Raw genomic sequence first — 27,934 nt, 5'->3', positions numbered from 1 at the left:
CCCTTCCCATAATATAGGCATCTTGCACTCACTATTTGTTTAGAGAACCGAATCCCAGGATTTGGGGAAGCGTGAATTTCAAAGGATAGCTGAGTTTTGGTTTACCTTGCATTTCGGGAAGTGCAGATTAGGTCGGTTCCCCCTTAAAATATGAATCAAACCAAATCTCTCCCCCTCTGCCCCACTCTGTCTTCAGAAGCAGGAGGGTGTTTGGAAACTGTCCATCATCACAATTCTATTTAGAACCTAAGAGTGTTTAATCAGATGAACACTTGCGTCCTGATCGTGGGCATGTTTTCTTTGGAGCAAGTGTGTGCAAGATTGCCGTCAAACAGGAAAAGTTGTCTTTCCCGTCTGTCTTTCATCCCTGAACACGGGATTGTGGCTGTAAACCTATGTGGACATACTCTGGAGTAGGGATGTGGGAGAAATTCGATTCAGATATTATTTGAAGCTGTATCAATCAAATTCACACTATCTGAAACAGTACTGGCAGCCCTGCATAGGGAAGTTTTAAATGTTTGACGTTTTACTGTGTTTGGTATTTTAGTTTGTTGGAAGCTGCCCAGAGTGGCTGGGGTAATAATAATAATAATAATAATAATAATAATAATAATAATGGAACCGAAACACAGTTGTCCTTTGAAATTTCCACCTATCTGAAATGGTTATGCAGTTCACCAGCCAAGCAATGTTTATAAAAAAAATGCATCTCCAGTCGTACCTTGGTTTTCGAACAGCTTAGTTCTCGAACGTTTTGGCTCCCGAACGCTGCAAACCCGGAATTGACTGTTCTGGTGTGCGAACTATTTTTAGAAGCCGAATGTCCAACAAGGCTTCTGCGGCTTCTGATTGGCTGCAGGAGCTTCCTGCAGCCACTCAGAAGCCGCACATTGGTTTCCGAAAGTTTTGGAAGTCTAACGGACTTTCGGAACGGATTCCGTTCGACTTCCAAGGTACGACTGTATTAGGGGAAAGCGTGAGTAAAAATGAATACACTGTGTTAGAGGAAATCTGCTTGCAGCATGCGTACATTAGTTAAAGCTGCATATAGAAATGTGTTTACGGGGAGAAATTTGCAGTAGAATGCTGATGAATTTTCCTGACATGTAGCTGCAAAATGTGGAGGCCTGAGTTTAAGATTGGAAAAATGAGAACCCAAGAGAACTGAAATGGACAGATCCTTTCTATCCTTACACTGCACTAAGCCCCACTGAAGTCTGTAGAATTGCTTCTCCCCAAAAGGCTGAACAGGGACAGCATCGTTTATTTCCGGGGGGACGCACCAGAGGAATGCCCTTAAAAATCTGGGGCAGGTGGCATTCATGGCATGCAACATTTGGAGAACAGTAGGGAAGAGCCAAAGCTCAGTGACAGAGCTTGTGTTTTGCCAGGGGTCTCCAGGCTAGGGCTAGGAATGCCGCCTTTCTGCAACCCTGGAGAGGTTTTATTTTCACCCTTTTCGTTGATGAGCTGTTTCACAAGCATTTTGTTTTGGTTAACATGCCCCAATCTTCATGGCATCAGGTTGATCAACTTGATTTTTGCATTATCTTTGGAGGAATGCACATGACCTCTTTTTCGAAGCCGTAGCAGCCTATTCAAAACCTAATCTCGTGGTGGTGGTGGTGGTGGGGGGGGTCCATCTGGAGTGGGCGACTTCCAACTTTTAAAAACACGTGTCATTGTTGCTCAAATTGCCCAGTGCTGCTGCCCTTGGTTGCCACTGGTTGATGTCACAGACAAGTTGAGCACCAAAGGGTTGGGGCTTAGTGACAGGGGTCAGAGCAAGGATAGCTGCAAAGCAGGGGACCCAAGCAGGCAGAAGGCAGAGAAATTAGCCTGAGGGAAGGGTAAGTGGTGAAGGAGAAGAACTTGTGGCTGGACAGGGGAAAGAGCAATTGAGCCTGGGGAGGTGGGCAAAGGGGATGTGGGGGAAAAGACATTTAAAAGGATGAGCAAAGAAGATAGAAATATTTGCCCTGTAGATTTCCCCCCCCTCCCTTCAGAAACCATGTTTTAGGTGAGGAGGACGATTTCTCCTCCTGCAGGAGTACAGTTTTTTTCATCCATTTGCGTATAAATTCATGTTCTTTGTAGTATGCTGATTTATTTTTCCTTTGGGGATATGTGTGTTACTAATCCTCCACACGGAGAGCCCGTTTTGGTTGCAAAGGCAGTTGCGGATTCTCAAAACGTATAAGCAACGTTGTCCAAGGATCTTCTTTGCATCTCCACTCTGCTAAATCCACCCAGAGAGTCCTGTGGGTGGCATCTGAGAGGCTTGTGGTTTAGGGTTTCTGAGCTTTCCATAGACAATCACTGGAAGCATAAGGGAGGCCTCTGATAAAGGAAGCTTCTAACTACCCAAGAGCCATGATTTCTGTTGCTGTAAATTGGCTGTCTTTAGGATTCTGTAAGACATTCCTGGGATTGCCAATTTGCCCATGGGCATCATGGCACCCTCGAAACCCCCCCCCCCCACTTAGCATGTGAGTAGGCGCACTACATTGCCCAATTTTGTAAAAATTGGGTTTCATTTATTTTATTTTTTGTGGGTGGCACTGGGCTGGCTGGAGTGCATATACAGTGCATATACTGTACAGTCATACGTCGGTTTAAGTACGCCTCTGTTTGAGTATTTTCAGTTTAAGTACTCCGCAGACCTGTCTGGAACGGATTAATCCACTTTCCATTACTTTCAATGGGAAAGTTCGCTTCAGGTTAAGTACGCTTCAGGTTAAGTACGGACTTCCGGAACCAATTACACCCATGCTTCGGGTTAAGTACGCTTCAGGCTGAGTACTCCGCGGACCCGTCTGGAACAGATTAATCCACTTTCCATTACTTTCAATGGGAAAGTTTGCTTCAGGTTAAGTACGCTTCAGGTTAAGTACAGACTTCCGGAACCAATTGTGTTTGTAAACTGAGGTACCACTGTATACAGTCTTGTCTGGCCTCCTTGCCTACTTTCTCCACAATGCCTCTGGGCCCCACATGCGAGTCTCCTTTGTTTTGTTGCATGGTGTGTATTTTGTCTGGTTTTGTTTTACTTTGTTTGTAGGTATTTTCCCGTTAGGAGGGTTTTCAGTTGAGGGGAGTATTTGTTTTGTGGGTGGGTTGCCTGCTTTATTGGGCTCAGTGTTCCTTGCTTTGGAGGGTGTGTAGGGTTGGGTTTTTTTACCTAGGCTGATCCAAACTTACCTTTTGCCTCTGTTTTCAGGCATAGGACTTTAAAGTTCCGTGTCCAATTGCTCTATGTTTTGCTCCAGAGCTTTACTGACAAAAAAACTGCTCTTTAGTGCTCAATCAGACCAAACAGCAATTCGGGTTTTCAACATATAGCTGTTTGCTCCAATTCAGCTTTAAAGAGCAAGTTTTTGCAGGCAAAGTAAAAAGATGGGGGGGGGGGAAAGGGAGCTCAGACACAGAGCTTAAATATATGAACTGAGCCTGGAAAGAGCAGAGCAAAAAGGTATGTGTGGAAAAAACCCTAGTTTTATAGAGCGGGTATGTCTGAACATCACTACTTCTTTGTATGTGAAATGGGTATTTTCTGCTGCCCATGCCGGTTTTGTTAGATTTCCAAATGTATCCCCAAGCTCCCCAAAAAGAGGTGGGACCCCTGACTCTTTGGGCCTACCTTCATTGATATAATAGCCTTTTAGTGGAATCCTTTTGTAAGCTGTATTTTGAATTAACATGTTCTACAATATGTGGGAGAATTGTGGGGCGGAGGGGGGCGGAGAGACACACAGAGCTAAAGCTTTGAAAACAACCCGTCCTTCTGTTTTTCAGAGAGAATTCTGGAACTGAGTCATTACTCTTCTTGTGTGTCCTTGATCTTACTGTGTCTAGAGACGCAGCTGTCAAATGAACAGGGGTTTATGAGGTAATTAACGGTGATGGGGTGGAGAGAAACAGATCCTTAGTTGTGACGCTATTGTCTTGAAATAAGAATAGTTGGAATAATACAGCCAAAATTCCCCTCTCCCCGGTGAGGCTGTAATGTGAAAATGCATGGTTCGTTTATTTACCTGATTGGTTTCTTTTTACAGAAAATAAACACACACACTCCATTTTTGTTCAGCTGTAGTTCTGGTTACCTTGGCTTGCCAACTTTTGTCCTTGCCTCTGCTCCTGCACCTTTTGCAACAGCTCGGCACACTCGCAGACATTAAACAGGTACAGCTTTTCCTCGGATAGCTTCCTCTCTCCAGGCCAGGGAAAACTTTTGCCTGCTGAATTTGTGCATGCAACAGGCAGAGGAGCAGGACGAACAAAGCGGTGCGAGAAAAAAGTTGACTACCTGAATGCCAGGCCAAACAGGAAGGTGTGAGAACAGTTCTGAATGGCGTTCCTTTCTGAAGGACCCTCTAGGGAAAGGGAGTTCCATGCTTATGGGACAACCACTGGAAATCCTCCAAGAACTGGGAATCTGGTGGATGTGGGGTGTGTTCGCGTGACCACCTTTCAGTGCGCTGAAGCTGTCCGTCCCCCTGGTGCATTTCACAGCTCTCCCTTCCCCAGGCTGTTCACATCAGCACAGCTTCATTGATGTCAGAATCATTCCTTTGGTGCTCACCTTAACAGGTGAGGTCTTTGCCCCCCACCCCGCACAGGTGTTCCCACTTTGGCTGGAGACCAAATAGGACTCCAACCACTCTGAAGCTGGTTTGAGAAACAATGCGTCAAACGGTATTATGGTGTTTTAGAACAATGCACAGGATACATATGAATTTTGGGTTGTATTCTGCGAGCACAGAACAGAAACCCAGACCCGCGAGCACAGTGAATGCACAGCAAACAGGAATGTGAAAACAGCCTTGGTCCGCAACCTGCCCCCTAGCACTGACCCAACCCAAGTGCTTCAGGAAGGCCTTGCAGGAACTTTCTCAGTCCAAAAGCAGCTCAATATCCCCCTCCTTGAGTGGTACGCAAAGCTGCTTTCAGGAGGCGGGCGCCGCCTTTGCTGCTGAGGGAAAGGCCCCTGGATGTGTTGAGACTCGCTGCCTGTGTTGCTCCACCAAGGAGAGAGAACGAGAGAATGGGGTGGACTATCTGGTTTCCTGACTCACAGCGAGTGACAGCCACAGCCCGCTCTCTCTGGGGAGAGCATTCTCTGCACTTTCCAGCGGGAACCGGGGTTCCAGCAAAGGCATAGCTCTGGAGGAGGAGGAAGAAGAGAGCCATTTATTTGCAAGAAAACAGACTGGAGTTTCCTTGAGCCAGGAAGCCAGGTCTTCAGCTGGGAGAGCTGCCTGGGGAGATCGTGGCTGAGGGGGAACTTTGCCTGCCTCGGTCCAAGAGGCTGCTGGAGAACTGGTTTGGCCCAGAAGCCACCATTGCTCCAGCCAGCCAGCCAGCCAAGGCATCCATCGCCAAAGGGTGGTTTCATTTGCTATCCCACAGAAGGATGCCCACAAATGCAACCTGGCCTTCACACCCTCCCGGAAAGGTAACAGATGCCCTCCCCTCTTCCTCACTCTTTGCTGGGCGTGCAAGTTTGACGTTCGTGTTTGGTGGCGCTGTCAGGGCAGGACTTATGGCAGAGGTCCAGGGCCCCACTCAGCAAGAGGGCCTGCCAAATGCCGCAGGGCTGACCTGCCACACTTCAAGGTGCACTGCCATCTAAACAAGAGCATGCTTTTAAATCCAGTCTGCATGGACCCCAGTGCACCACTGTCCATGTTGCCAAGTCACAGGGTTTGCGTTTTAGGTGGCTTTTGGTCTGGCATGGGAGGAAGACTGAGGTTCATGGTAATGGTCTCTCTTTCCTGAGCCAGCTGTGGGATTTGTGGGAGGGGGCCGCAGCCAATGCACCCTCCTCAAGGGAGCCCCTTTCACCTACAAAGGCATGTGATCTGAGGGTTCCTGAACCTTGCAATGCTGAGGGGGAAGCCTTATCGATGGCCACGTTGGCTATGCTCTGCTTCCACAGTCGGAGGCAGTAATGCTTCTGAATGCCAATTGCAGGAAACTGTCGGTGAGAGAAAGTGGTCTTGTTCTTGTGTCCTCCTTGGGGGTTTCCCATTGGAGATCTGATTGGCCACTGTGAGGACAGGTTGCTGGGTTAGATGGACCACTGACCTGATCCTGCAGGCACTTCTTATGCTCTTATGGTAATGGAGGGTGGGAGGTCTGTCCTCTTCCCAGTCTTAGCAAACACCTGATGTCTCCCTGCATTGTGGCATATTTTTGTCCACTCGGGGCCTTCCAGATGTTGTGGGCTGCAGCTTCCATCAGCCTCAGTGGTGATGACAAATGTCATTTCCAGAGGATAATGCTGGGGATGTCGTTCAGCCCCATGGTGCCTTCAGTGCAGAGTTCCTCATTGTTCAAACTTATCCCCCATGCTGTTTAACATCTACATGAAACCACTGAGTGGGGTCATCTGGAGTTTTGGAGTATGTTGTCAGCAATATGCTGGTGACACGTAGTTCTACTTCTCCTTTTCTTCTGTAGCTGTGGCCGTGGATGTGGTGGACCATTGTTTTGCCTTGGTCATGAACTGGATGAGAGTCAATAAACCGAAGCTCAATCCAGATACGACGGAAGCACTGTTAGTGGATGGTTCCCTAGACCAGATGGATGGGAGATGGCCTGCTCTTGATGGGGTTACACTTCCTCTGAAGGAGCAGGTGTGTAGCTTGGGGGTGGATGTGGATCCACTGCTGTCACTTGAGGCTCAAGTGGCCTTGAGGGCATGGAGTGCCTTCCATCGGCTTTGGGTGGTGACCCAGCTACCCCCTATCTGTTTTCTATGCTCTGGTAAGCTGGCAATGTGTAATGCTGTGTACATTGGGCTGCCTCTGAAGATGGTTCGGAAACTTCAGCCGGTGCAGAATTTGGTGGCCAGGTTGCTCACCGGTGCTAACGGTTTGAGCATATAATGCCATTCCTAGCCCAGCTACACTGGCTGCCAAATAGTTTCTGAGCCCAATTCAAAGTGCTGGTCTTGACCTATAAAGCCTAAAAAGGCTCAGGACCACAATACCCTAAGGACCACCTCTCCCCATATGAACTGGACTCTGAGATCAGAATCCGAGGCCCTTTTTTGTGTGCCTCCTCCACAAGAAGTCTGCAGGGCCTGTTCTGTGGTAGCTCCCCATTGGTGGGATGCCCTCCCCCGGGGGACTCGGATGATGCTTTCACTACATATATTTTGGTGCCTGTCGAAAGCATCCCTCTTCACCCAGACCTATGGCTGATTAAACCATCTGTGGCCTTTTAAATGTTTTTGAAGGGGCTATTGTTGTTTTCTCTCTGGGGGTGTTATTATTTTATGCATTTTGTGTTTTTATCCTGTAAACTGCCCTGTGATATTTGGATGAAGGGCAGTGTATAAATTTAATAAATGAGAAAAATAAGAAAAATCCATATATATATGGGTTCTTTCCCTTTCTGTATAAAGTTGGGTCCAGCGGGGATTCTAGGCCACGATCATACCTGAGCTACAATCCCCGGAGTTCCCTATGAAAGGGGATTGACTTTTAAACCACTCTGGAAAATGTAGCCCTGTGAGGAGAACAGAGGTCTCCTAACAACTCTCACCACTCTTAATGAACTACAGTTCCCAGAATCCTTTGAGAGGAAACCCTGACTGTTCATAGTCGTATCTAAGTGCTTTAAATGTATGATGTGAATGTGGCCCTAGTCTGTGTTGGTCGCCATTAGTACAGAGCCATAGCGTAAAATTTATTCTAGGTTGGCGTAGAATACAGACGTGACTTCATCTAGAAACCTCATTTCCCCCTTCTCCTACTTCTGCTTTGTCTCTGTAAACTCCCTACCCACACTCCTGTGGGCATGCCACTTCTCAGAAGCGTCACACTATTTGCCCGTCTGTTCAGTAATTTTGTTATTACTAAGCAGACGGCCCCAAAATATGGTGAATCTGGCTCCCCTTTGCTTATGCTCCCAGTTATGTCAGCGCAGATACTCTAGATTTGCCCAATTCAGTTGTAGAGTTTGTCATGATGTTGTGCGTAACTTAAGCCCCCTGCCCCTGCTGGGGAAAAAGCTGTATAATTGTGGCTGTTTAGAACTGCTTTTTCTTTAGGGTTGTTTTCAGAGTACTGTACATTGGCAATTATGCTGTGTACTACTTTTCTGGTATCCTTTGAATGCTGCGTTTTTTTTACAGCTGCTGTTCATGAACTTTGAGCACAGAAAAAGTCGGAATCACAAGACAAGATAGTTCTGGGCTTGGCAGAAGCAGCTGGGAGAGTCAATGGCCTCCCAAACTTTTCCCCTCTGGATTTAACACTTAATTTAATGCCCAAAGAAAACATAAAACAAGGATTGCTTTATAACCACAAAGTCCAAGCATCAGAGTGCATGGGAACAAGTAGGAGGAGAGGGAAATAGATGGAGAGAGAGAGAAACTAGGCTGCCAATTTTACTAACTGGTTCAGGGATGAGTAGGTCGCTTGCTCTTCAGCAAAGGAAATGTGCCAAATGTGGCATGTTTCCTCTCTTCCAAATAGGCCACAGTTATTCCCATTTTGTGAATGTGTCAGAGAGAATCATTTGGGTAGGACTGTCCTGGGCAGTCTTTGTCAACCTGGTGTCCTCTAGATGTTTTGGATTGCAAGCCCCCGTCCAAAACATCTGGAGGGTGCCAGGTTGGTAAAGGCTGATAGAAGGAATCCTTGACAGATTTGCAACACAAGCAAAAGGAACCAAAGTTTTTTTCCAGGGCTAGGTATCTGCCTCGAGGTTTAAAGTTTGAAAGTAGGGAGGGAGAGAAAGGACGAGTGTGAGAAAATGCATGTAGTGTTTTCACATACTTGAGCTTCACATTTGCTTTTGGGCTTCTCTGACGCTATTTATGTAGACACGCGACTGTAGTTAATGCAGCAAAAGGATCTATAACAAGAATAAGTGTTTTGGCCAGGGGATGGCCAGGAAATTCATGGCTTTGCTGCCCTCTGGATGTTGTGAACTACATCTTCCACCAGCCTGGTTGCCATGTGGGGATAATTCAATACATGTACATTATCGTTACATTTAAAACATTTATATCTTGCATTTGTGCCTTGATATGAGCCACCAACAATAGACAGATACTGAACCTGACCCCCACTGACATTGTAGCTTCAAAAACGTGTGCTTGAGCCTTGCTTTTTCCTCCTCCCTCTCATTCCTTTCTCCTCATGTGCCATGCCTTTTTAGATTGTGAGCCTGCAGGCCGCGACCCTCTTGGAAGTGATTTTTGTAAGCTGCTCTTGAGAGCCTTTGTGGCTAATTGACGTGGCATAAACACTGCAAATCAATGAATCAATAACACCTGGATGAATGGTCTTAATTGTTATAAGGAGGGAGGCAGCCCTCTCTCTCCCTGCAATCCCGGGTTCAGACACGGCCCCAGCCTAATTCTGCTGGCCCAGCTCAAGTTCTCCATTCATACGACAAGTGAATGTTAAGCAGAAGTGGAGTTTGGTGCCTCCTGGGTGAAAATGTCCCCTGGTGGCGATGATGAGAGCTCTGGCCTGCGTTTGTGTTTCTGCGGTGCTGTGACTAGAAAGAGCCTCAGCGGGAGGGCTGCTCTTACTGAAAGAGAAGAGGGTGGGCACGGAGAAAGCACCAGAAGGAGAGGGAGTGATGGAAGTGTGGCTGAGGGGACACGTGGGGAGCCAGCCTGTTCCCTGGGAAGAACAGCGGAGCTGGGCAGGAGAAGAAAAGAAAAGAGGTACCCAGAGCAGAAGGAAGCCCATCCATGTGCTGTTTCAATTCTGGGGGAAGAATGAGAAGTGCTAGAAGAAGAGATGCTGGAACGCACCATGGAAACCTCCCTTTTTCTCTTATCATGGCAATGGTGTCCACCTGAAAGGTGCCAGTACTGAGTTCCAGTGAGTTCCAGCTGGGGGGAAGCCCTGAGAATGATATCTATTTTTGTTGGCTGTGATATGACAAATGCATTGCTCGTCTGCAGTGCATAAGTGCAGCCCACTCTCTTCTCCCTACAGAGGTTTAGGAGTGGTTCAGAAACCTGCCAGATTTGTTTGACCAGGACGAAAGAGCTGGGGCTTGCAACAGAGGACCTACAGGGCTGGGCTGGCTTCAGCCTCTTGCCTCCTCAAGAGATGGGAACACCAGTTTTGGTTTATCTCTCCATTTCTCGTTTTTCCAGTCTTAAGATTGAAAGGCACGCTCTGCATCAGTTAAATTTAAAATGAAAATTTGTCAGGTTTGCACCATGCATTCCTCCTAATATCCACGTTTTTAACGGGAACGTTTAGGGGACTTGCCTAGCCCCCCATGTCCACTGGTTGCACACTACTAGTGTCAGCAGCACACTAAAGTCCTGGTTCCTACATCATACGGAAGGTACCTCCTGATGAAATGCTTTCTGTGGGAGGCTTTATCTTGTGGAGCATAATGATCTATTGCCTCTCTATCGAATGATGTGATCTTTTAGGGTATTGCGAATAAGATGGCACGAAAGCTTGAACTTGCTACAAAAGCAAATTGAATCACGAAGCCCTCAAAACAAATTTCCAAAAAATTAACAAGTATATTCAAATCAAAATATCTTCCAAGCATAAATAATTCACTATGCTGATTTCTTTTAAACATTTCCCCCTGTCTCTTGCTGGCTTTGGATGTGGCAAAGTCATGAATCATGTCGGCGTAATTCAAAGATCTAACAAATTCAATCTCTGCCGCACTCAGGAGGGGATGAAGCAGCGAGGTGCTCTTGAGGAATGGTGGATCAGAAGCCTTTCTTTTTTAAAAAAAATCCTTTTGAAAAGGAACATTCTCCACTATAGTGATTGATCATTCATCTCAAATACAGATGCAATGCAGTTTCAACATTTTTTTGGGGGGGGGGGTAATTTTCCATCACAGCTGAAAGTCCTGAATCCAAACACATCTGCTTTCATCGCCTTTTCTCTCAATATCCGAGAAGGATGTGATCTTGACAATGGCTGAAATGCTTTCATTAAAATCTCCTGGAAGGTTGTCTGGGTATTTTCATGCACAGATGTTCAGTCTGCACATATGGGGTGAAAATTTTGCCAGGACACGGAAACCTTTCTCACTATTGGCCTAAGCCTTCCCCTGATGTTCTGGGGCTCTCTTCAGTTCATCAGGGATTGAAGAATCTGAAGACAGTTTTGTGACTGAGGGCTCACCCACACTTTCGCCTGTCCTGTGTCTAGAAAACATGGATCCGGCGAGTTTTCAGTTTGCCCTGCCACTTTCCCTGGGAAAACCCAGTTGAGGTTTGCTCCGATTCAGCGGTAAAGATTGGGCTTTCCCAGGGAAAGCAGTGGGACAAGCAGAAGTCGGAACGAGCCTTCAATTTGTGGGCGGCAGCATCGTCACGTGTCTTCTGCGGTGTGTGGCTAATTTATGCTTTCGGTTTGTGCTCCTTCTTCAGCCCCCAGTCTTGTCGTCAGAACTGCCCCACTATTTCCTGAGGAACATTTTCTAGAGGACTCCCCAGTAGGTTTACAGCAGTGAAAGCTCAGTTTGAGCACTTTGCAAGCTTAGATGGCTTCTGCTGAATGGATAAAATAGTATGTCACACAAAATACCAGCCTCCAAAGTGTCCTCCCCCCCCTTTAGGATCCTTGCAACTGCCTTTTGAGATTCATCACCCTTGTTTCTCCCTAGTGCTTTGAGAATGTTGTGGTATACATAGCTTTGCTGTTGTCCCTGAGCAGAGGTGTACCTGGCGTTGGTGAAACCAGCCCCCACCAGGGGCACAAAAATCACCTATATGACGTGTGACGATCATCTTTCTTGCACAGCGGCGCATAGACGTGCATTTTTTTCATCCTTCCTCCTCATCTCACCCTCATGCTGGACACTTAGAGCACTTGGATTGCATAAAATGTAGTAATTTCTACTATGGCTATTGTGGTAAAGTGATTTTTTTGGGACGACGACACCAATATAGTTCCTTGTCAAAGGTGCAAGGACCTTAGGTAGGCCTCTGGCTCTGAGACTAATTCAGGCATCCCAGGCATTCAATTGGTAGTGAGTCTCTTAAGTGACTGGTTCATGGAGAGAAATACGTGTATCATTCTTGAACAAATCCACACACACACCCCAAATAAAATAGTTTCCATGCACCAGTTCACAGCAGACTAGCCAACAACGGTATGTTAGGAACCAAAGCATCCCTGAATAGGTACTACTGGCCTTGGCCATAGCTTTGGCTACAATGGAGACTGATGCCTTTCCCAATTTTTTGAGCCGTCAGAGGGAAGTTTATCCCCTGTGTGGCAACTGATGCTTCTGAAGGTCATGAAATGTTCAACTGATCTGTTGTGTAGCACATAACACAATATGACAGTCAGCTGGTCTTCATGTGACATATCTGGCACTGATTTAACAGACACTGAAAAAGACCTCTCAGCCTTTACTCTTATTAACAATGGCTATTAGATTCTTCTTTGCTGGCAGTGCGATTAATTCCTTTGGAATGGTATCTGACAGGCTGTTCCACAGTTGGCTTGCTCCCTGATGTGAAGCATAGGGACACAGGAAGCTAACTGCCTTATACTGAGTGCCAGCAGCTTGCCAGGGTTTAAGGGAAGGGCCTCTCCTAACCTTACCTGAAGACGCTCTGAGTTTTTGTATGTGACCCCCCCCCAAAAAAAGTCACAGCATGGAATGTTACGGAACTCCAATGGGGTGCTTTGTAAGTAAATAAATGAACACAAAAACAAAGTAAGTCAAATCATTGGAAGGCGACCAAAAACCATTTTTAACACTTAAAAAAAAATCACTTGGCAACTACTAACGATAATCAATGAAATTGTTCTTGTGAAAATTACTTCAGAGTATAGTAGTCTGCAAGAAAATAGGACAACATAAAATTACAGCATTTCTTCTAAAAAAAACTTCAAATTTGGTTTTTTTGCAGAAGGTAAATATTTTATTGGCAGTGTTGTATAAGAGGCAACCAGCTTTCCCATGATTTGCTTCTATAATCACTCGGGATTCTTGCTCTGAGATAAGATGTTATTTTTCTCATTATGGTCAAATCCCAAACGTTATTACAAGTCAGGAGAGGGCCTTCTCTGTGGGAGCCCCTAATCGTGGAGCTTCCCACAGAGAAGTGTGTGGCACCTTCATTATAAAGCTTCCAGCAAATGCTGAAGACTTACCTCTTTACCCTGGTTTTTGACACTTGAGAGAGGTCTGAAGGATAACTACATTCCAATTCACATATATTAATCTGAGAGGTACAAATTAGATTACTTCGCTTTAAAACGTGAACCGCATGCAATCCCCATCTGCAGAAGGTCCCTGGGTCAGACCCCAATGGCATCTCTAGGTAGGCCTGGGAGAGTTCATATCTTCCAACATTCCTCAGATGAAAATAGGAACATTTCTTTCTCTTCCCCTCCTATATTTCCTATCAGAAGAAGGATGAGTGCCACCCTTACTACACCAACGGGACATACATAGCACACCCACCACAGTCTTGAACCCCTTAATCCCGATTTTATTTTATTATTTGATGGATTTGCAAAAAGAAGAACACACACCAATAAATGAATTTTAGAAAGGGGGAGGATTAGACACAGACACACGAAGAAGAAGAAGAAGAAGAAGAAGAAGAAGAAGAAGAAGAAGAAGAAGAAGAAGAAGAAGAAGAAGAAGAAGAAGAAGAAGCATGATTTGTTATATCAACATGCTCATGTGTAACAGAGATGCATAAAAAGGGATCCAGGAATGGAAAGGTGTGGCAACCTGGTCATGCAAAAAAAGTTCCGTACGAAATTTGAAAACAGAAAATGGAACGACGATGCGCTCCTAATGCATCACTGTCACGTTTTGGAACTAGACTTGGGTAATTCTGGAGCTCCAAAATATGCATGGAAATGCAAATGAGGGGTGTGTCGGAAGCAGCCCCAGCCGGCTGCTTCTGTTCACTCGGTAGCAGGGCTTCCGTAGCTCTTCCTTGCACAACTGCTGGCTTCCCCACCACCTGCTTTCAAGTCATATGAAGGCTGCCGAGGCTCAGCAAAGAAGAAGAAGCTGGGCCTTGCAGGCGGGCTCTGGTGATGCCAGGAAATGAGGGTGACTCGGCTCTGGCTGGACCTTATCACCAGCCTGTCCTGCCTCTGTCAGCCACTTGTCACCTGGCGGCTTCTGAGGTTGATCTCTGTAACACCCAGAGGAGCAGCAGCAGCAGCAGGAGGAGGGACAGGCAGCTGACTCAGCACTTGAAGGGCCAGGCCTGAAAGGTATTATGGGATGGGAGAAAGATGCTAATTTGGACATGTCTTGCAACATCGGTACTACGACTACTAATATCATTTGCATCTCTCTTTGTGTGTTTACCTCTTTCTTATATAATTATAAAAGCACATAAGCAATATTCCAGGAACCATTGCCCTAATATTTTGCTTAGGTTCTAGAGTTCTTAGCAGGTGCACTCCCCCATTCAGCTTGGAATCCTGGCCCCACTGCTAGGGGACCTTTTCTCCTGTGGTCCCAATCCAGGCCAGGGCCCCTGCACCCGTGGTTTACTCTAGAACCCATTCACGCAGTTACTCAATGCAGGAAAGGTGTCTTGTCAAGAGCTTGGCCCTTACTGTGTTTGCAACTTGAGCTGTTGTAGGCTAAATTCCAGATTGTGCATTTGATTATGGTCTAGCCAGCGGCACGCGACGTGTGGGGTAGAGGCTAGCGTGTTGGGAATAGGACTGGAGGGGGGCAAAGGCTCAGCTTGGCGTCATCTCCAAGGGAAAAGCCCCAAGCAGTTGAAGACAAGGTTGGACTTAAGGCAGGGGCATGTGGCTGCTAGTAGGCACAGTGGCCAAATATAATGGGCTGCAGGGCCATTGCTCATCTGCATAAAATTACTTGTCTGTAATTAAGGTAATTTGAGGACATGTTTGATAAACGTGGCAGGTGCCAATGCCAGAGTTGCCAGACAGGTTGCTCTCATGCTACAGTATTGTTTTCATTATCCAACAGGGCGTTGTAAGCTTGCAACGCAAGGTGAATTCCTTGGGATGCTTTGGGATTACTTCTGGGCCTTCCAGGGGCAATTTAATTGGCTAAGCATCTGTGTCAAGCTTTGGTCACCTGAAGGCATAAGTTTCAGCGGATGGACAAAAAGCTCCAAGGAGAATTGGGGGACCAGCTTAGACAAAGGCATGGGTGTATGAGCCGGACTGCATAATGCTCAAGCAATCTCCTAGCATATGCCAATAATTTTGGAGAAGTTGCCAGTTTGAACAGAGAAACCAATAGGGGAAAGGCTGCCTGAGAGCCAGTGTCGTATAGTGGTTAAGACTTGTAATCTGGGGAACCGGGTTCGCGTCTCCTCTCCTCCACATGCAGCTGCTGGGTGACCTTGGGCTAGTCACACTTCTCTGAAGTCTCTCAGCCCCACCCACCTCACAGGGTGTCTGTTGTGGGAGAGGAAGGGAAAGGAGAATGTTAGCCGCTTTGAGACTCCTTCGGGTAGTGATAAAGCGGGATATCAAATCCAAACTCCTCTTCTCTTCTTCTAACCTCTCTTCCCGTTTGCTGTAAGTAAACTGGCTGGAGCAGGTAAAATGCAGAAGACTTTCTCCAGCACCTGGTACCCCTCCATTGTTTACAGAAGCACAGAATTGTAGAGTTGGAAGGGACCACGAGGATCAGCTAGTCCAACCCCCTGCAGTGCAGGAATCTTTAAGAAACAAGAAGGCAAATTACTCCCTCTGATTTCGCAAATACCCTGGTGGTCCGATGCAATTCCTGAGCATTTCTGGTCGCTGGTTCGCCAACAATGAAAAGAGTTTACAACATTGAATTTCCAGTCCGTCTGTGCCAAATATTGAAAAAATAATAAAGGATTGAAAAAGTGAAAGAAATAAAAGAAACAAAAATTTCTTTACAGTTCATAGCTTACGGTGGATATGCTTTAAACCAGCCTTCTTGTACCATGATGGGAGCTGTAGCCCAAAACAGCTGAACACCAGGTGGCAAAGACTGCTCTGAATTTTGTGCCAGTACTGAACCACATGGGAAGCTTATGATCCCCCTCCTTGGCTTCAGAATCCCCTCTTAGCTTTTTGCTACCACTTGTTTTCGGTGGATCTTTCCCACAGTCCCAGGATTAGTGGCACCTCTTTGTTTGGTACCTTGCAGAACTCCCCACTCGCTGCCATCTTCACGTAGGGCATGATAAACTTGTCCCTTAAGTCTTCCTCTTTTCTGCATATTTTTATTGCGAAAGTTTTTACCCTATAGAAGAATGAGAGATTCCAAACATGAAAGCGTGAAACATTAATATGGCAAACATTAATATGGCAAATAAGATGCACGACTAATGCTCAAATTAAAGTAAATCAGATGCAAGCAACATCCCTTCTCTCCCCCCCCCCAAAAAAGATTGGTGCCTGCAGTTACAACATTTGTGTTTCATCTGCCCAAGTACTATGAAAGCATTGAGATCCTTTTGTCCGCTGTTCTAGGAGAGCATCAGGGTTCATCCCATAATCTAAGAAATGCCTGAGACAGATTTGGTTTCTGTCCATGTGTTCTAACGTACTCCGTGGAATGGTGCCAGACCACAAAGAAATTCATCAGTTTAGCTTTTCCTTCTGCCAGTTTTAATGCAAGTGTCAATTTCCCCACAGTTCCAATACTCCACAGTGTGTTTAGCCAATTTATTTATTATTTATTTATCATTGATTACATCTGTATCCCACCTCTCCTCCAAGGAGCTCAAGGTGGTATGCATACTTCTCCTTCCCATTTTATCCTCACAACAAACCTGCAAGGTAGGTTAGGCTGGGAGGCAGTCACTAGCCCAAGATCACCACCCAGTGAGCTTTATGGCTGAGTTGGGATTTGAACCCTGGTCTGACCAAAAGAAAGTTATCAAAGGTCTGTACACAAAGTCCCCATTTTCTCCATCCCATATACTGAGAAGAGCCAACTGCAGAGTGAAAGTCACATAATGGTTTGCATTTACAGCAAATAAATGCTTTGTAGCATTTATTCAAGCAAATATCACATTCCAATACGAAACAATGTGGGGGCAATCCCAGCACATACCGGTATGTAAGAAAAGCCTAACTTCACAGCCTCTCTAGCAGTTATAGCCCTAAGAGCCGGAAATGTGTGCCCGGCGCAGACCAGGTAAGATCCCATTGACGGATCCAATTTAAATGGCATTCTCTGGCCATTGCAGGAATTGATTTAACTAGTTGCTTATCCCATATATCAGCGCAGCGCTCATGTGTGATAGACTGCTCAATATCACATTCCCAAAGCACTTTCAGAGAAAATGAAAAGAGCTGGTTGTTTCGTCATTTAATAGAGAATATATTTTTGGGACCAGACCCTTAGTACTGTGTTCATATTCTACCATCAAGAGCTCTAAGCTGCTGAGCTCTCTCAGTGCTATATCTTTGCTTGATTTATTGCTGATAAATGACTGTCTAGAATGTGAAGTTAATTGACATGCATGCCTTGAGGTTTTGTGGGAAGTCCTTCTATGGATAAAGGCTGTTTGTATTTATAAAGATCTCTTACTTGGTGCAAGCTTCTATCATACCAGTCCCTAAGCTGGGCAAATTTATATGGGTAGTAGAAAGACTGCCACAGGACCAAAGGAAGACACAGAAAGAACACAGTCTCCCTCAGAAGGTTGTGGACTCTCCTTCCTTGGAGGTTTTTAAGCAGAATTGGGATGCTTTGGCTAAGATTCCTGCATTGCAGGGGGTTGGACTAGATGACCCTTGGGGGTCTCTTCCGACTCTCCGATTCTATGACCCAGGGCTGGATTAAGACCTTTAGAAGTCCTAACCAATGAAAAGATTATTTTAACCCCTGCCCCCCAGGCCTGTGTAATTCAAAATGAAAACAACACTAAACCATGAAATATAATTTTATTTTTCGAAATGACACAAAACTGATATGTATGCTGAAATGGGCATGCATAGATGCCATGTGTAACACAGGAAAGGATCTGGCTTCCTTCCTCTGGTTTGATGTACTGTACATTAGTGGGGCGCCCCCTGGTTTATTTCAGGATGAGTAATAAAAGAGAACAGAAAAATGGGTGTGAGATTTCTTTTAAAATTCTGGTTTTTCCCATGATGCCTACTTTAGTGTTTCCCTTTTTGAAATATCAAATGTCAAGCTTTTTGCAAAGTTTCTCATTTTGGGGAGGGGGGTTGCCCTAAGCACGTGCTTAGTCTGCCTGTTGGGTATTCCAGCTCTGGAGAGACCCCCTTCCATGGAACTGTCTCTCCACTCCTTCCAAACCAGGACAGTGGTTTTGGTAAACTGATTTCAGATCCAGTCTAAACTGCAGAGTTAATTCAGAATTAAGATTCTGCTTTCTTCTTTGGTTAATTCAATTCCCAGCCGTGGTCTCTCTGCGTTGCATTGTGTAGAAAGGCCTCCTCTTTTCCTTCCTGCTTCACTGGAACAACCACAAGCAGAAACACTCTGAGGCTGCCATCATGGCAGCAAAATACCGCATACAGTGTTTCGAAATCTACCTTCTGATCAGCCAACCCAGTTCCGCTCCAGACAAGCAGTTGGCCAAATACGTTCTCTTTCTATTGGTTGACTTCCTCTTTTCTCCTCTTCTCCTTTAACAGCTACCAAGCTAGCTGCCCCTCTGCCATTCTCAACCAACCCAGCTACTGCCGTCTGCTAATAACCAGCCATGAACTCCGGACAGTCTTCCCACCTCTTGGGCTGCCTCTTGATGTTTGCGGCTGCTCTGGCCACAGATCAGATGCCAAGGATAACCTTCCGGAAAGGTGAGTAACTCGAAGGACAGGGATAGCAGCAGCACCCAGGGGGGGATACTGAAAGGGGGCTTCGAAAGAGAACGAGGGAGATTTGGAAGAGGGAAGGCAACGTGAGTTGTGATGAGTGTTTTCGATGATTGCACTGCTTATGAATGCAAGCTTGGAAATGAGTGCTGAATTTCCACACAGGATTTAAGTAGGGTTCTTTGAAAAAAAACAAAAACACCAAACCAAGCACAAGTAGGTTTCTAGTCCTCATGGTGGCAAAGATAGGCTGTGAAGTTGTTGGTCCTCTGGGGCATTTCATGGCTCTTTCTCCTCTAGCTGTTTGCATCAGCACGTTCACATCATTAGCATCAGATTCGTGTTTGTTTGTTTACATACCACAGGGGCATTGACGGCAGAGATGTCTTTTCTAGTTCCCATAGTTCCCTGTGAAGAGGGACCGATCATTAACTGCTCTTGAGAACTGTAGTTCTGTGAGGGGAATAAGGGCCTCCTAACAACTCTCAGCACCCTGTACAAACTACGGCTCCCATAATTCTTTTGGGGAAGCCTTGACTGTTTAAGGTGTGTCACAGTGCTTTAAATGTATGGTATGAATGTAGCCTGACATTATCCTTGAAGGCCAAGCCTCTCTCACACTGGGAGGACAGAGATTTGGCTCTCCAGAAGGGGGGCAAACAGGCCAAGCTAAACTGCCACAGGCTCCCCTTCTTCGCTTGGGCCTTGCAGCTCACGCCTGACTCATATGTCAGAAGAGCAGCGTTCAGACACTTATTTCTAAAAACCATATTAGGGCAATGTCTTTATTAGCCCAACCGAAGTGTCCTCACAAAACATTCTGGGGCAGAATGTATGTGCTCTTCCAGTGAGCAATCAGTTGAAGGGCACATTTTAAAAATGAAGGAACATGCTTAAAATGGCCTCCCCTTCTAACACAATTAGGTAGCATAGACCCCACTGATACCATACATTTAAATTATCATTTATTATTTATTTATTTATTTATTTATTTATTTTTATTTATTGGATTCATATGCCTCCCTATACCCCGCAGGGCAGTTCACAGAATAAAAGCGTAACATAAAATGACAAAATACATAATCAAAATAAAAACAACAACAACCCAATAACCCCCCCCCCCAAAAAAACACATTTTAAAAGGGCATAGGATGTCAAGGGGCAGAGGATGTTAAATCGCTGATAGCAGCGGTTAAGAGGCCCTTATTGCCCACAATTGTCGCAGCTCCCTGTGATGAGGAATGGATTGTTAAACCACTCTGGGAACTGTAGTTCTGTGAGGGGAATAGGGGCCTCCTAACAACTCTCAGCACCCTTAACAAACTATGCCTCCCAGGATTATTTAGGGGAAGCCATGACTGTTTTAAATGTATGGTGTGGCTGTGGCCAAAAAGACAGTGCCAGCTGGCAAGTTTATGGTGTCAGAGGTCAGATTCAAACAAGGCCTGCCTTGATATTTCCACCGCTACAGCCACAGCACCGTCCATGTGCACCAGCTCATATGTGTCCGTGTCCATGCACATTCGTTGTGCACCAGTGTGGCATAGTGGTGACAGTGGTGAACCTGGAACTGAGAGGACCCCAGGTTCGAATCCGTGAAGCTCAGTGAGGTGACCTTGGAGCAGTTCCCCATCTCTCAGCCGCACAGGATCCGTTGGGAAGACCAAACTGAGGAATTTACTGCTGCCGGATGCAGTGGTCTCCCTTCAGCTTTAGAAGGAGGCTGGGAAAATCAACGGAGGCATAGGAGTCTGCTCCTGGGAGCTGAGGTTCCTTTGGCCCCTCCAATAAAATATCTGAGGTGGTCAGCCCTCCCCTCCCGAAGTTGATATGTGTGCGCCATGTTTTGTGATTGATTATGCAGGGCAGGGCTTACCTGGGCTCCCCCAATATTTCATTCAAGTTGGCACCCCTGTGTAGAGGATAAGGTTATTGAAGGGTCCAGTCCCGATGGCTTTGTGTTGGAGGTGGTGTGCCTTTGGTTCCCAGTTACTGGGGAACATGAGTGGGAAGAATTGCTGCTGCTGCACTCGGATCTTGCTTTCAAGCTCCCCAGAAGAGGCATCTGGTTGAGAGAGAGATAAGCCTGCATACTGCCTTGAACTCATCAATGGCCGAGGAACAGTAATTTTTATCCCAGTTGACATCTGCATTGGATTTTAAATTGTTTTTAGATATGTCTTTATTGTTAAATCGCTTTGGGAAGTTTCAGGGGAAAGGGTTTCCTAAATGAAATGAAATGTCCTAAATGAATAGATGGTGCTACTGTGCACTGCCCCAATCTCCGAGCGGTGAGAGACTCCAGGCACTTACCCAGAGTTTGATTTCTTTAGGAATGAAGGATAGCAGAGACTGGGGTGTCCTTAGGTTATATAGTCTTATTCACACATATATACAAACTGAGCATGGGGTGGAGTCAGGGGGGGGGGGCTCAAAGCGTTAACATCCCAACAGATCTTGCCTCCTCAGCCAAAACTCCCACATACAAATTCATGGAGGATAAGGATCCACAATACCTCTGCTCTGCCTCCATGGTCGGAGGCAACAATGGTCCTGAATCCCACAGGAGGGGAGAGGGATCTTGGGAGAAGGTCCTGCTAGCAGATTTCCCAAAGGCATCTGAGTGGCCACCAGGTGAACAGGACAGTGGACTAGATGGGCCACTGGCCTTTTTCCAGCAGACTCTGCTTATGTTCATATGTTCTTACACAAAGCCCTTCCATTGGCTTGCTGTTCCTTTTCCTAGGATGATGGTGGCATCCAGCAGGGTGAGGGGTGGTGGGAAATGCCCAGGTTCGCCTGGCGCCTTCATTATATATTTTAGGTGCCAGGCATAAATGTTCCTCTTCAACCAGGCCTTTGGCTCGTTGACATCCTATAGCCGTTTAAATATATCTGTGGGAAGATGGGGGCTGTTTGTTTTGGTTTAATTATTTACTGTGTTTTATCTTGTATTTTATTATGTGAACTACCCTGAGATCTTTTGATGAAGGGCAGTATATAAATAAAATAATAAATACAATACCTGGAGAGCATCATCATCAGGTGGCTGGTGAGAATGCTTTACCGGCCATCTGAAGTCATGACCGGTTCAGCTCACCTTGGGTTGCTCAGAGCAGACTCCATTGAGATGAATGGACATGACCAACTTTGCTCCATGAATTTCAAGCAGATCTGCTCTGAGTAGTGCTAGCAGTGGCCCCAATCCTCTGCCTATACCAGGCATCCCCAGACTTCGGCCCTCCAGATGTTTTGGACTACAATTCCCATCATCCCTGACCACTGGTCCTCTTAGCTAGGGATCATGGGAGTTGTAGGCCAAAACACCTGGAGGGCCGCAGTTTGGGGATGCCTGGCCTATACGCTCATTGCTCACACAAATGCAAGTGAGCGGAGGGGCTTCCTTCCTCCACACTGGCTTAATTTAGCAGCCCACAGCTCTGGCCACTGAACAGCTCTGTGCAAAGGAAACTTATCAAGCGGCCGGAGGGTGGGAGGAAGACGGAGTGGTGGCAGCGGTTCCTTTGTCAACCCAAAATAGAGCCGGTGTGGTAAAAGCAGCATCTTCCGGCAGTAATTACTCGGACATCTGTGCTGCCGACGTGTAGGAAACAAACAGCAGCTGCTGCCTCTCCAGCCCATTGATTCCTTCTCTCCGATCGTTTTTTGCTGAGAGATGGAGACTGGAGTGGGTCAGAAAGAGAAAAGTGGGCAGGGGCTGGCTGGGGACTAGAGATGAAGCTGCTGCAGACTAAGACCAGCCCTGAATCATGAAGCTATGGCTCTTCCCCTCCGAATAAAGCAAGGTTCTAGACCACATGTTTCTGAATAAAGGGCTGCTTTGAATAAGAAGCTGCCTTGCACAAAATCAGACCATTGCTCCGTCTCGCTGTCAGGGCTGTCAAGACAGACGGGTAGTGGCTCTCCATGGTTTCAGGCAAGTGGTCTTTTCTGACCCTACCTGGAGATGCCAGAGATTGAAGCTGGGACTTTGTGCATACAAAGCAGATGTTCTGTCATCACACTATGACGCCCCCCCGCCCCGCCCAACCTGGACCTAAGGGAAACTGTATGGATGCTGTCCAATGCAAACTAAGTGCACTTAAACCTCTTGAAGCCAATGTACACAAGAGCCAGAATTCCTGTGAGTTTTTTGGGAGGAGGGAGGGAGGAGAGGACCCTAAAAATACACTTGTGCATGGGTGGGTGTCGGGAAGAGGGTATTTTTTAAATTTTAATTTAAATGTGGGTTACATAATCTGAATTTCCAACTCAAACTAATTTAAATCCTCAAAGTGGAGATTAATATACTGTATTTATCATTGTGCACACACCTCCAGAGCATGAGAAAGTTTGGGAAGGACCTTGGCTCGGTGGGAGAGCGTATGTGTTTAGCCAACTGAAGGTCCCAGGTTTTAAAACCCTGATATCTCCAAGTAGTGCTATGAGAGATCCCATCTGAAACCCTGGATTGCTGCTGCCAGTCAAGTAAATAGGATGAATGACCAGTCCAGATGGATGAATGGGCAGTTCCAGTATAAGGAATCTTCCTATTTACAGTAAATCAGCCTTTTTGTTCAAAAACATGTGGACTAGAAACATACTTTATTTCGATGTGATGGACCCCATAGTTCTGGGGCTGAGCATCTAATACCTGCACTGCTTGCAGAAGCTCCTAGTTTTAATCCCTGGCATTTACTGGCACAGCTAGGAACGTCACTTGTCTGAAACTCTGGAGAGATAATAATAATAATAATAATAATAATAATAATAATAATAATAATAATAATAATAATAATAATACTGCAGCTTGGATAGTCCTGAGATAGATGGAACCTGGAACAATGGTCTTCCTAAGTTGCTACCGAATGCCTTTGGGAAGGGCCACAGCTCAGGAGTAGAGCATCTGCTCTGCATTCAGAAAGTCTCATCTTCAATGCCCAGCATCTCCAAGTATTGCTAGGGAAAAAAATGCTGCCTGAAACCCCAGAGAGCCACTGCCAGTCATTGTAGGCCATGCTGAGCTAGATGGACTAATGGTCAGACAGACTCAGTGTAAGACAGCTTCTCATTTTCCTAAATTCCAGTGGTGCTGCACTGACTCAGGCTTGGTGCCCTTTGGAATGAGACAGCTAGGGGCTCACTGCCAGTTTATAACTCTGAGAGCCATTTACAGATATACCAGTTGTGTGTAGGGGATGGAGGCACCCAGCCAATGTCTGCTGCTCCCATATCAGACTTTAGGGTGACCGCCAGCACCCTAAGAAACCCAAACTCTGCTCTCTGTGTCTGTTCTCAGTCTGGACCGTCTTCCCTTTGCACAGACCCCTGGATGACATCCTTTGCTTTTCAGATGGTAGGAGAAGAACTGCTTCAGAACATTAAAAATAGGAATGGTCCTGTATCCAGAAACAATTGGCTAGCAATTTAGTTCCCATGGCAACATATTGCCAGGCTATTGACACTCTGTCAAATCCAGGTGTTGCCTCAGGATACTGATAGCCCTGCTCACATAACAACATGCGTGTGCTTGTATGCATATTTTAAGAGTGCTCCCAAAAATCTCACTTGATTTTCTTGCTAGATTTCTTATTTCTGAAGTGGTACCAGTGCATTAGGAATTACCCCTTGTTCTTTTAATTTAAAAAAACCTGAAGCTTGTAATGTGCCTGTGCAGAAGCTGTCTCATACCATTGTTCCATCTAGCTCAGTATCACTACACTGACTAGCAGCAACATTCCCAGGATTTCTGGCAAGGGTGTTGTTTTTCAGCCCTACCTGGAGGTGCCATCGGAGATTGAACCTGGGACCTTCTGCATGCAAGGCAGATGATCTACCACTGAGCTACGTCCCTCCATTTGTGCTTCCCCTCACTGCCTTGCCATGCTACTGATGTGCATGTAGGCTTTAAGAAAATATTGCAAGGTTGCAGTCTCAATGAGATTGTGTGCACAAGTGCTTAAAATTCCATTTTGTGTGGAGTTTATGCAAGTCCACAGGAGTGTATGTGCACACATCAGTAAAACACATGGAAGAAATGCACAGTCACATCAGGTTTGCTTCTTCGCAGTGGCTCAGTGCATACTTGTGTGATGTTACTATAGCATAGCGCAATGAGAAATGCAAATTGGACTGTTTTTCTCCAATTGCGGGATTAATTTTAGGACATCTCCAACTTAAATCAGAATCCAGGTGGACTGGAAGGCTGAGCAGAGTCATCTCACTGGCTCTGCTCAGAAAGGAGAGGAAGGAATCTGTCTGCTCCATTGCTAGAAAAGTCAAGGAATGGAACTAAAAGCTAAATCAAAGAGGGAGCTCTTAGTCTCTGTTTCTATATGTTGGGAGAGGGTGCATGCTCCTAGGTGTGCTTGGTCCCCAAACCGACCACTGCCTACCCTTGCTCTTGCAGGCCAGCTCACTGTTTTAATTCTAATCTGAACTGCATCTCACCACTTCCTCCCTCTAAGGTTGTGGTGAGTTTTCATTCAGAGAAGTACTGACAGTGTCAGCGCAGAGTGAATATTGCTGCAGATGTTGGGAAGTATTGTTGGTGTGTTCATTGGTTGAAGGGCACGAAAGGACAAATGGGCAACTAGAGACCCCAGGGCCCCAATGTAGCCCCAATGGCTTCCACAGGAACCTAGGAACTTACCTCCTATAAATTCATCTGGTTCTGCCTTAACTGCCAGCAGCTCCCCAGGGTTGCACATCATGCCTGGAAATGCCATGGGACGAACTTGGGACCTTCTGCACATAGAAAAGATGCTATACCACTGAGTTATAGTCCTTTTCATTTGGATCTTGACATAACCTGTGGGGAAGGACCATAGCTCATTGGGAGAGCCCTTGCAAGCAGAAGATCCCAGGTTCAGTGTTTTTTTTTCTAAAAAAAATGTTTAGGGGTACTCTCATTTTCCTACTCATATTGAAATACTGTCCCTTGATGTGGCCAAACTTAGATTCACAAAATGTTTAGGGGTATGCGTACCCCCAGAAAAAAGCACTGCCCAGGTTCAATCCCCAACATCATCTGGGTAGGACTAGGAGAGCCCCTGCCTGAAACTCTGTAGAGTCATTGCCATCCACAGTAGACAATGCTGAGATAAATGGGCCATCTCTGTCTAAGGAGGCTTCCTATGTCTCTGTGTCCTTCTGCACAGTCCCGATCCCAAGCAAATGTAACTCTAGCACCAGTGTTCAGGAAGCCATAGAAAGCTTGCAGCGATATGTTACTGTTTGGGGTGGGGGCTGCCTCACTGGGGAGGGGGCAGTCACATAGATTCTGTGAACAACATTCTCTCTCTATATCCCCATCCTGCCGCAAAGTACAAGTGTTCTAACTTTGCATTTCCTAATCCCTACCCTTGATAAATCACTCTCTCCATTTATTTATTTATTTATTTATTTGTTTGCTTGCTTGCTTGCTTGCTTGCTTGCTTGCTTGCTAGATTCTAGGTTGGAAACTTCCAACCAAATTTCCTGGGCAGCTATTTTGCCCATCTTTGCCTTTGGGGGGGAAGTTAGCATATAAGTTATCATCCTATATAATAATATGCAAGTGTCTCTGCGTCCAGTCCCTGTGTCCCTGTGTCCGCGCTACTGCACATGTGCCCCACGGACACAGGGATTGGACGCAGAGACAATATCTCGGTTGCACGCCCAGGACACTCTCATGCGGCGCCGGAGGCTGTGCTAGCAGGCCGCTCCCAGCGCCGGCCTCCATGGGCGCCTAGAGGATCCCCGCCCCCTCCCACCGCCACCGCCCCGACTTTGGCCCCACGACAGCCATGGGCGCCCCCGGAGCCACCTTCGTCACCAGCCTCCGTTGTTCTGGCGAAGGAAGGAGGCGGAGGCGGCGACGGTAACAGCAGCAGCGGGAGCAGCCCGGCCCGAGTGTGCCTCACCTTCCCTGGCCTCTGCCCGTCCTGAGCTCCTCGCCCTCAAGGGGCCAGCCTCCATGGGTGCGGGGCACAACAGGAGAGCAAGTTTGTTTACTTGCATTCCCGGCGCACCCCGCGACCGAGCGCAGAGAGAGAGGGAAGGCCGCGGCCCCGCTGCTCCTCTCACATATCTTCTAGTGCCCGTTTTCTAAACGGGCTGAATGACACTAGTAGAATCATAAAGTCGGAAGGCACCATGAGGATCATTTAGTCCAACCGCCTGCAATGCAGGAATTTGCACCTGTCCCATACAGGGATTGAACCTGGAACCGTGGCTTTATCAGCACCATGCTGTAACCAGCTGAGCTGGCATTGTGGCATCAATGCATCTTTCCCCTTACTTCTGGCACATGGAAATGCTTGGGCAGTGAAGTGGGATGCTGACCCTGCCCTCACTTCTTCACCAGGTCACCATGGCTTTGCAAAGTTAAACAGGTAATTCCCAACCTGTCTGTGGGCCCAAAGCCCACCCCCCGCACCCAAAAGAGGAGGAACCTCTTCCCAGACTCTGCCTTTCCGCCTCCAGCCCATCAACCACCATTGGGGCATGTGGTTAATCCTGTCCTGTGTGTGCACTGAGTGCAGCCAAATTCCGTTGCAGCATTTCCTGTGCTCGGAGGAGGAGGCCCACAGTGACAGTGGTAGAGATGGATGCAAAATTCAATTCAGTTCACATTTAAAGGCCAGCTGACCTAATCTGAACTTTCTGAATCGAGATGTGAACTGAAAGGCAGCCATCCTTTGAAATGCGCACTTTGCCGAATTTTGCTATTTATTTTCTGTTTACATTTATATCCCACCTTGCTCCAAGGAGCCCAAGGTGTGACATACATAGTTCTCTTCCTCCCCATGTTATCTTCACAAGAGCCCTGTGAGGTAGGTTAGACTAAGAGTGAGTGACTAGCCCAGGTTCACCCAGCAAGCTTCATGGCTGAGTGGGGATTTGAACCCTAGTTCCTTAGTCCAACACACTAACCACTTTGCCACACTGGCTCCGGGGAATATAGTTCTCCAGCCAAGTAACATGTACAGAAAGGCACACACTAGTGTATAATGTCCACATAAATGCCTATACAAGTGAAAATAACAAACAAAATGCATTGTATGAGGGAGGTTTGCTTGCAATGGTGTGTACATTAGACCAGACTGCAAAAATGTATTTATTAGGAGATATGCACACTAAAATGCTGATTAACGTCTGTGAATATTTTTTAAAAAAATCTGCAAATTGCT

General features: G+C 46.4%; 1 protein-coding gene across 3 annotated transcripts in view; it reads left to right on the top strand.

The window, feature by feature from the left end:
- SEMA4A (semaphorin 4A) overlaps positions 1 to 27,934 on the top strand; it is a 72,007-nt gene that overhangs the window by 22,471 nt on the left and 21,602 nt on the right. Inside the window, exons 1-2 of one of the 3 annotated variants that reach the window (XM_035098150.3) lie at positions 5,325 to 5,458; positions 18,582 to 18,746. In XM_035098150.3, the coding sequence (XP_034954041.3) occupies positions 18,650 to 18,746 (97 nt within the window). In that variant the 5' untranslated portion in view covers positions 5,325 to 5,458; positions 18,582 to 18,649. Of the gene's footprint in view, positions 1 to 5,324; positions 5,459 to 14,102; positions 14,214 to 18,581; positions 18,747 to 27,934 lie in introns of those variants that run through there. The other 2 variants (XM_035098151.3, XM_060269981.2) reach the window with 2 other exon arrangements.

Source organism: Zootoca vivipara, chromosome 16, assembly GCF_965207765.1.
Source record: "Zootoca vivipara chromosome 16, rZooViv2.hap1.1, whole genome shotgun sequence".
Lineage (NCBI taxonomy): Eukaryota > Metazoa > Chordata > Lepidosauria > Squamata > Lacertidae > Zootoca > Zootoca vivipara.
Note: the sequence above shows the minus strand (reverse complement) of the source record. Positions and strands in the feature narration are given on the sequence as shown.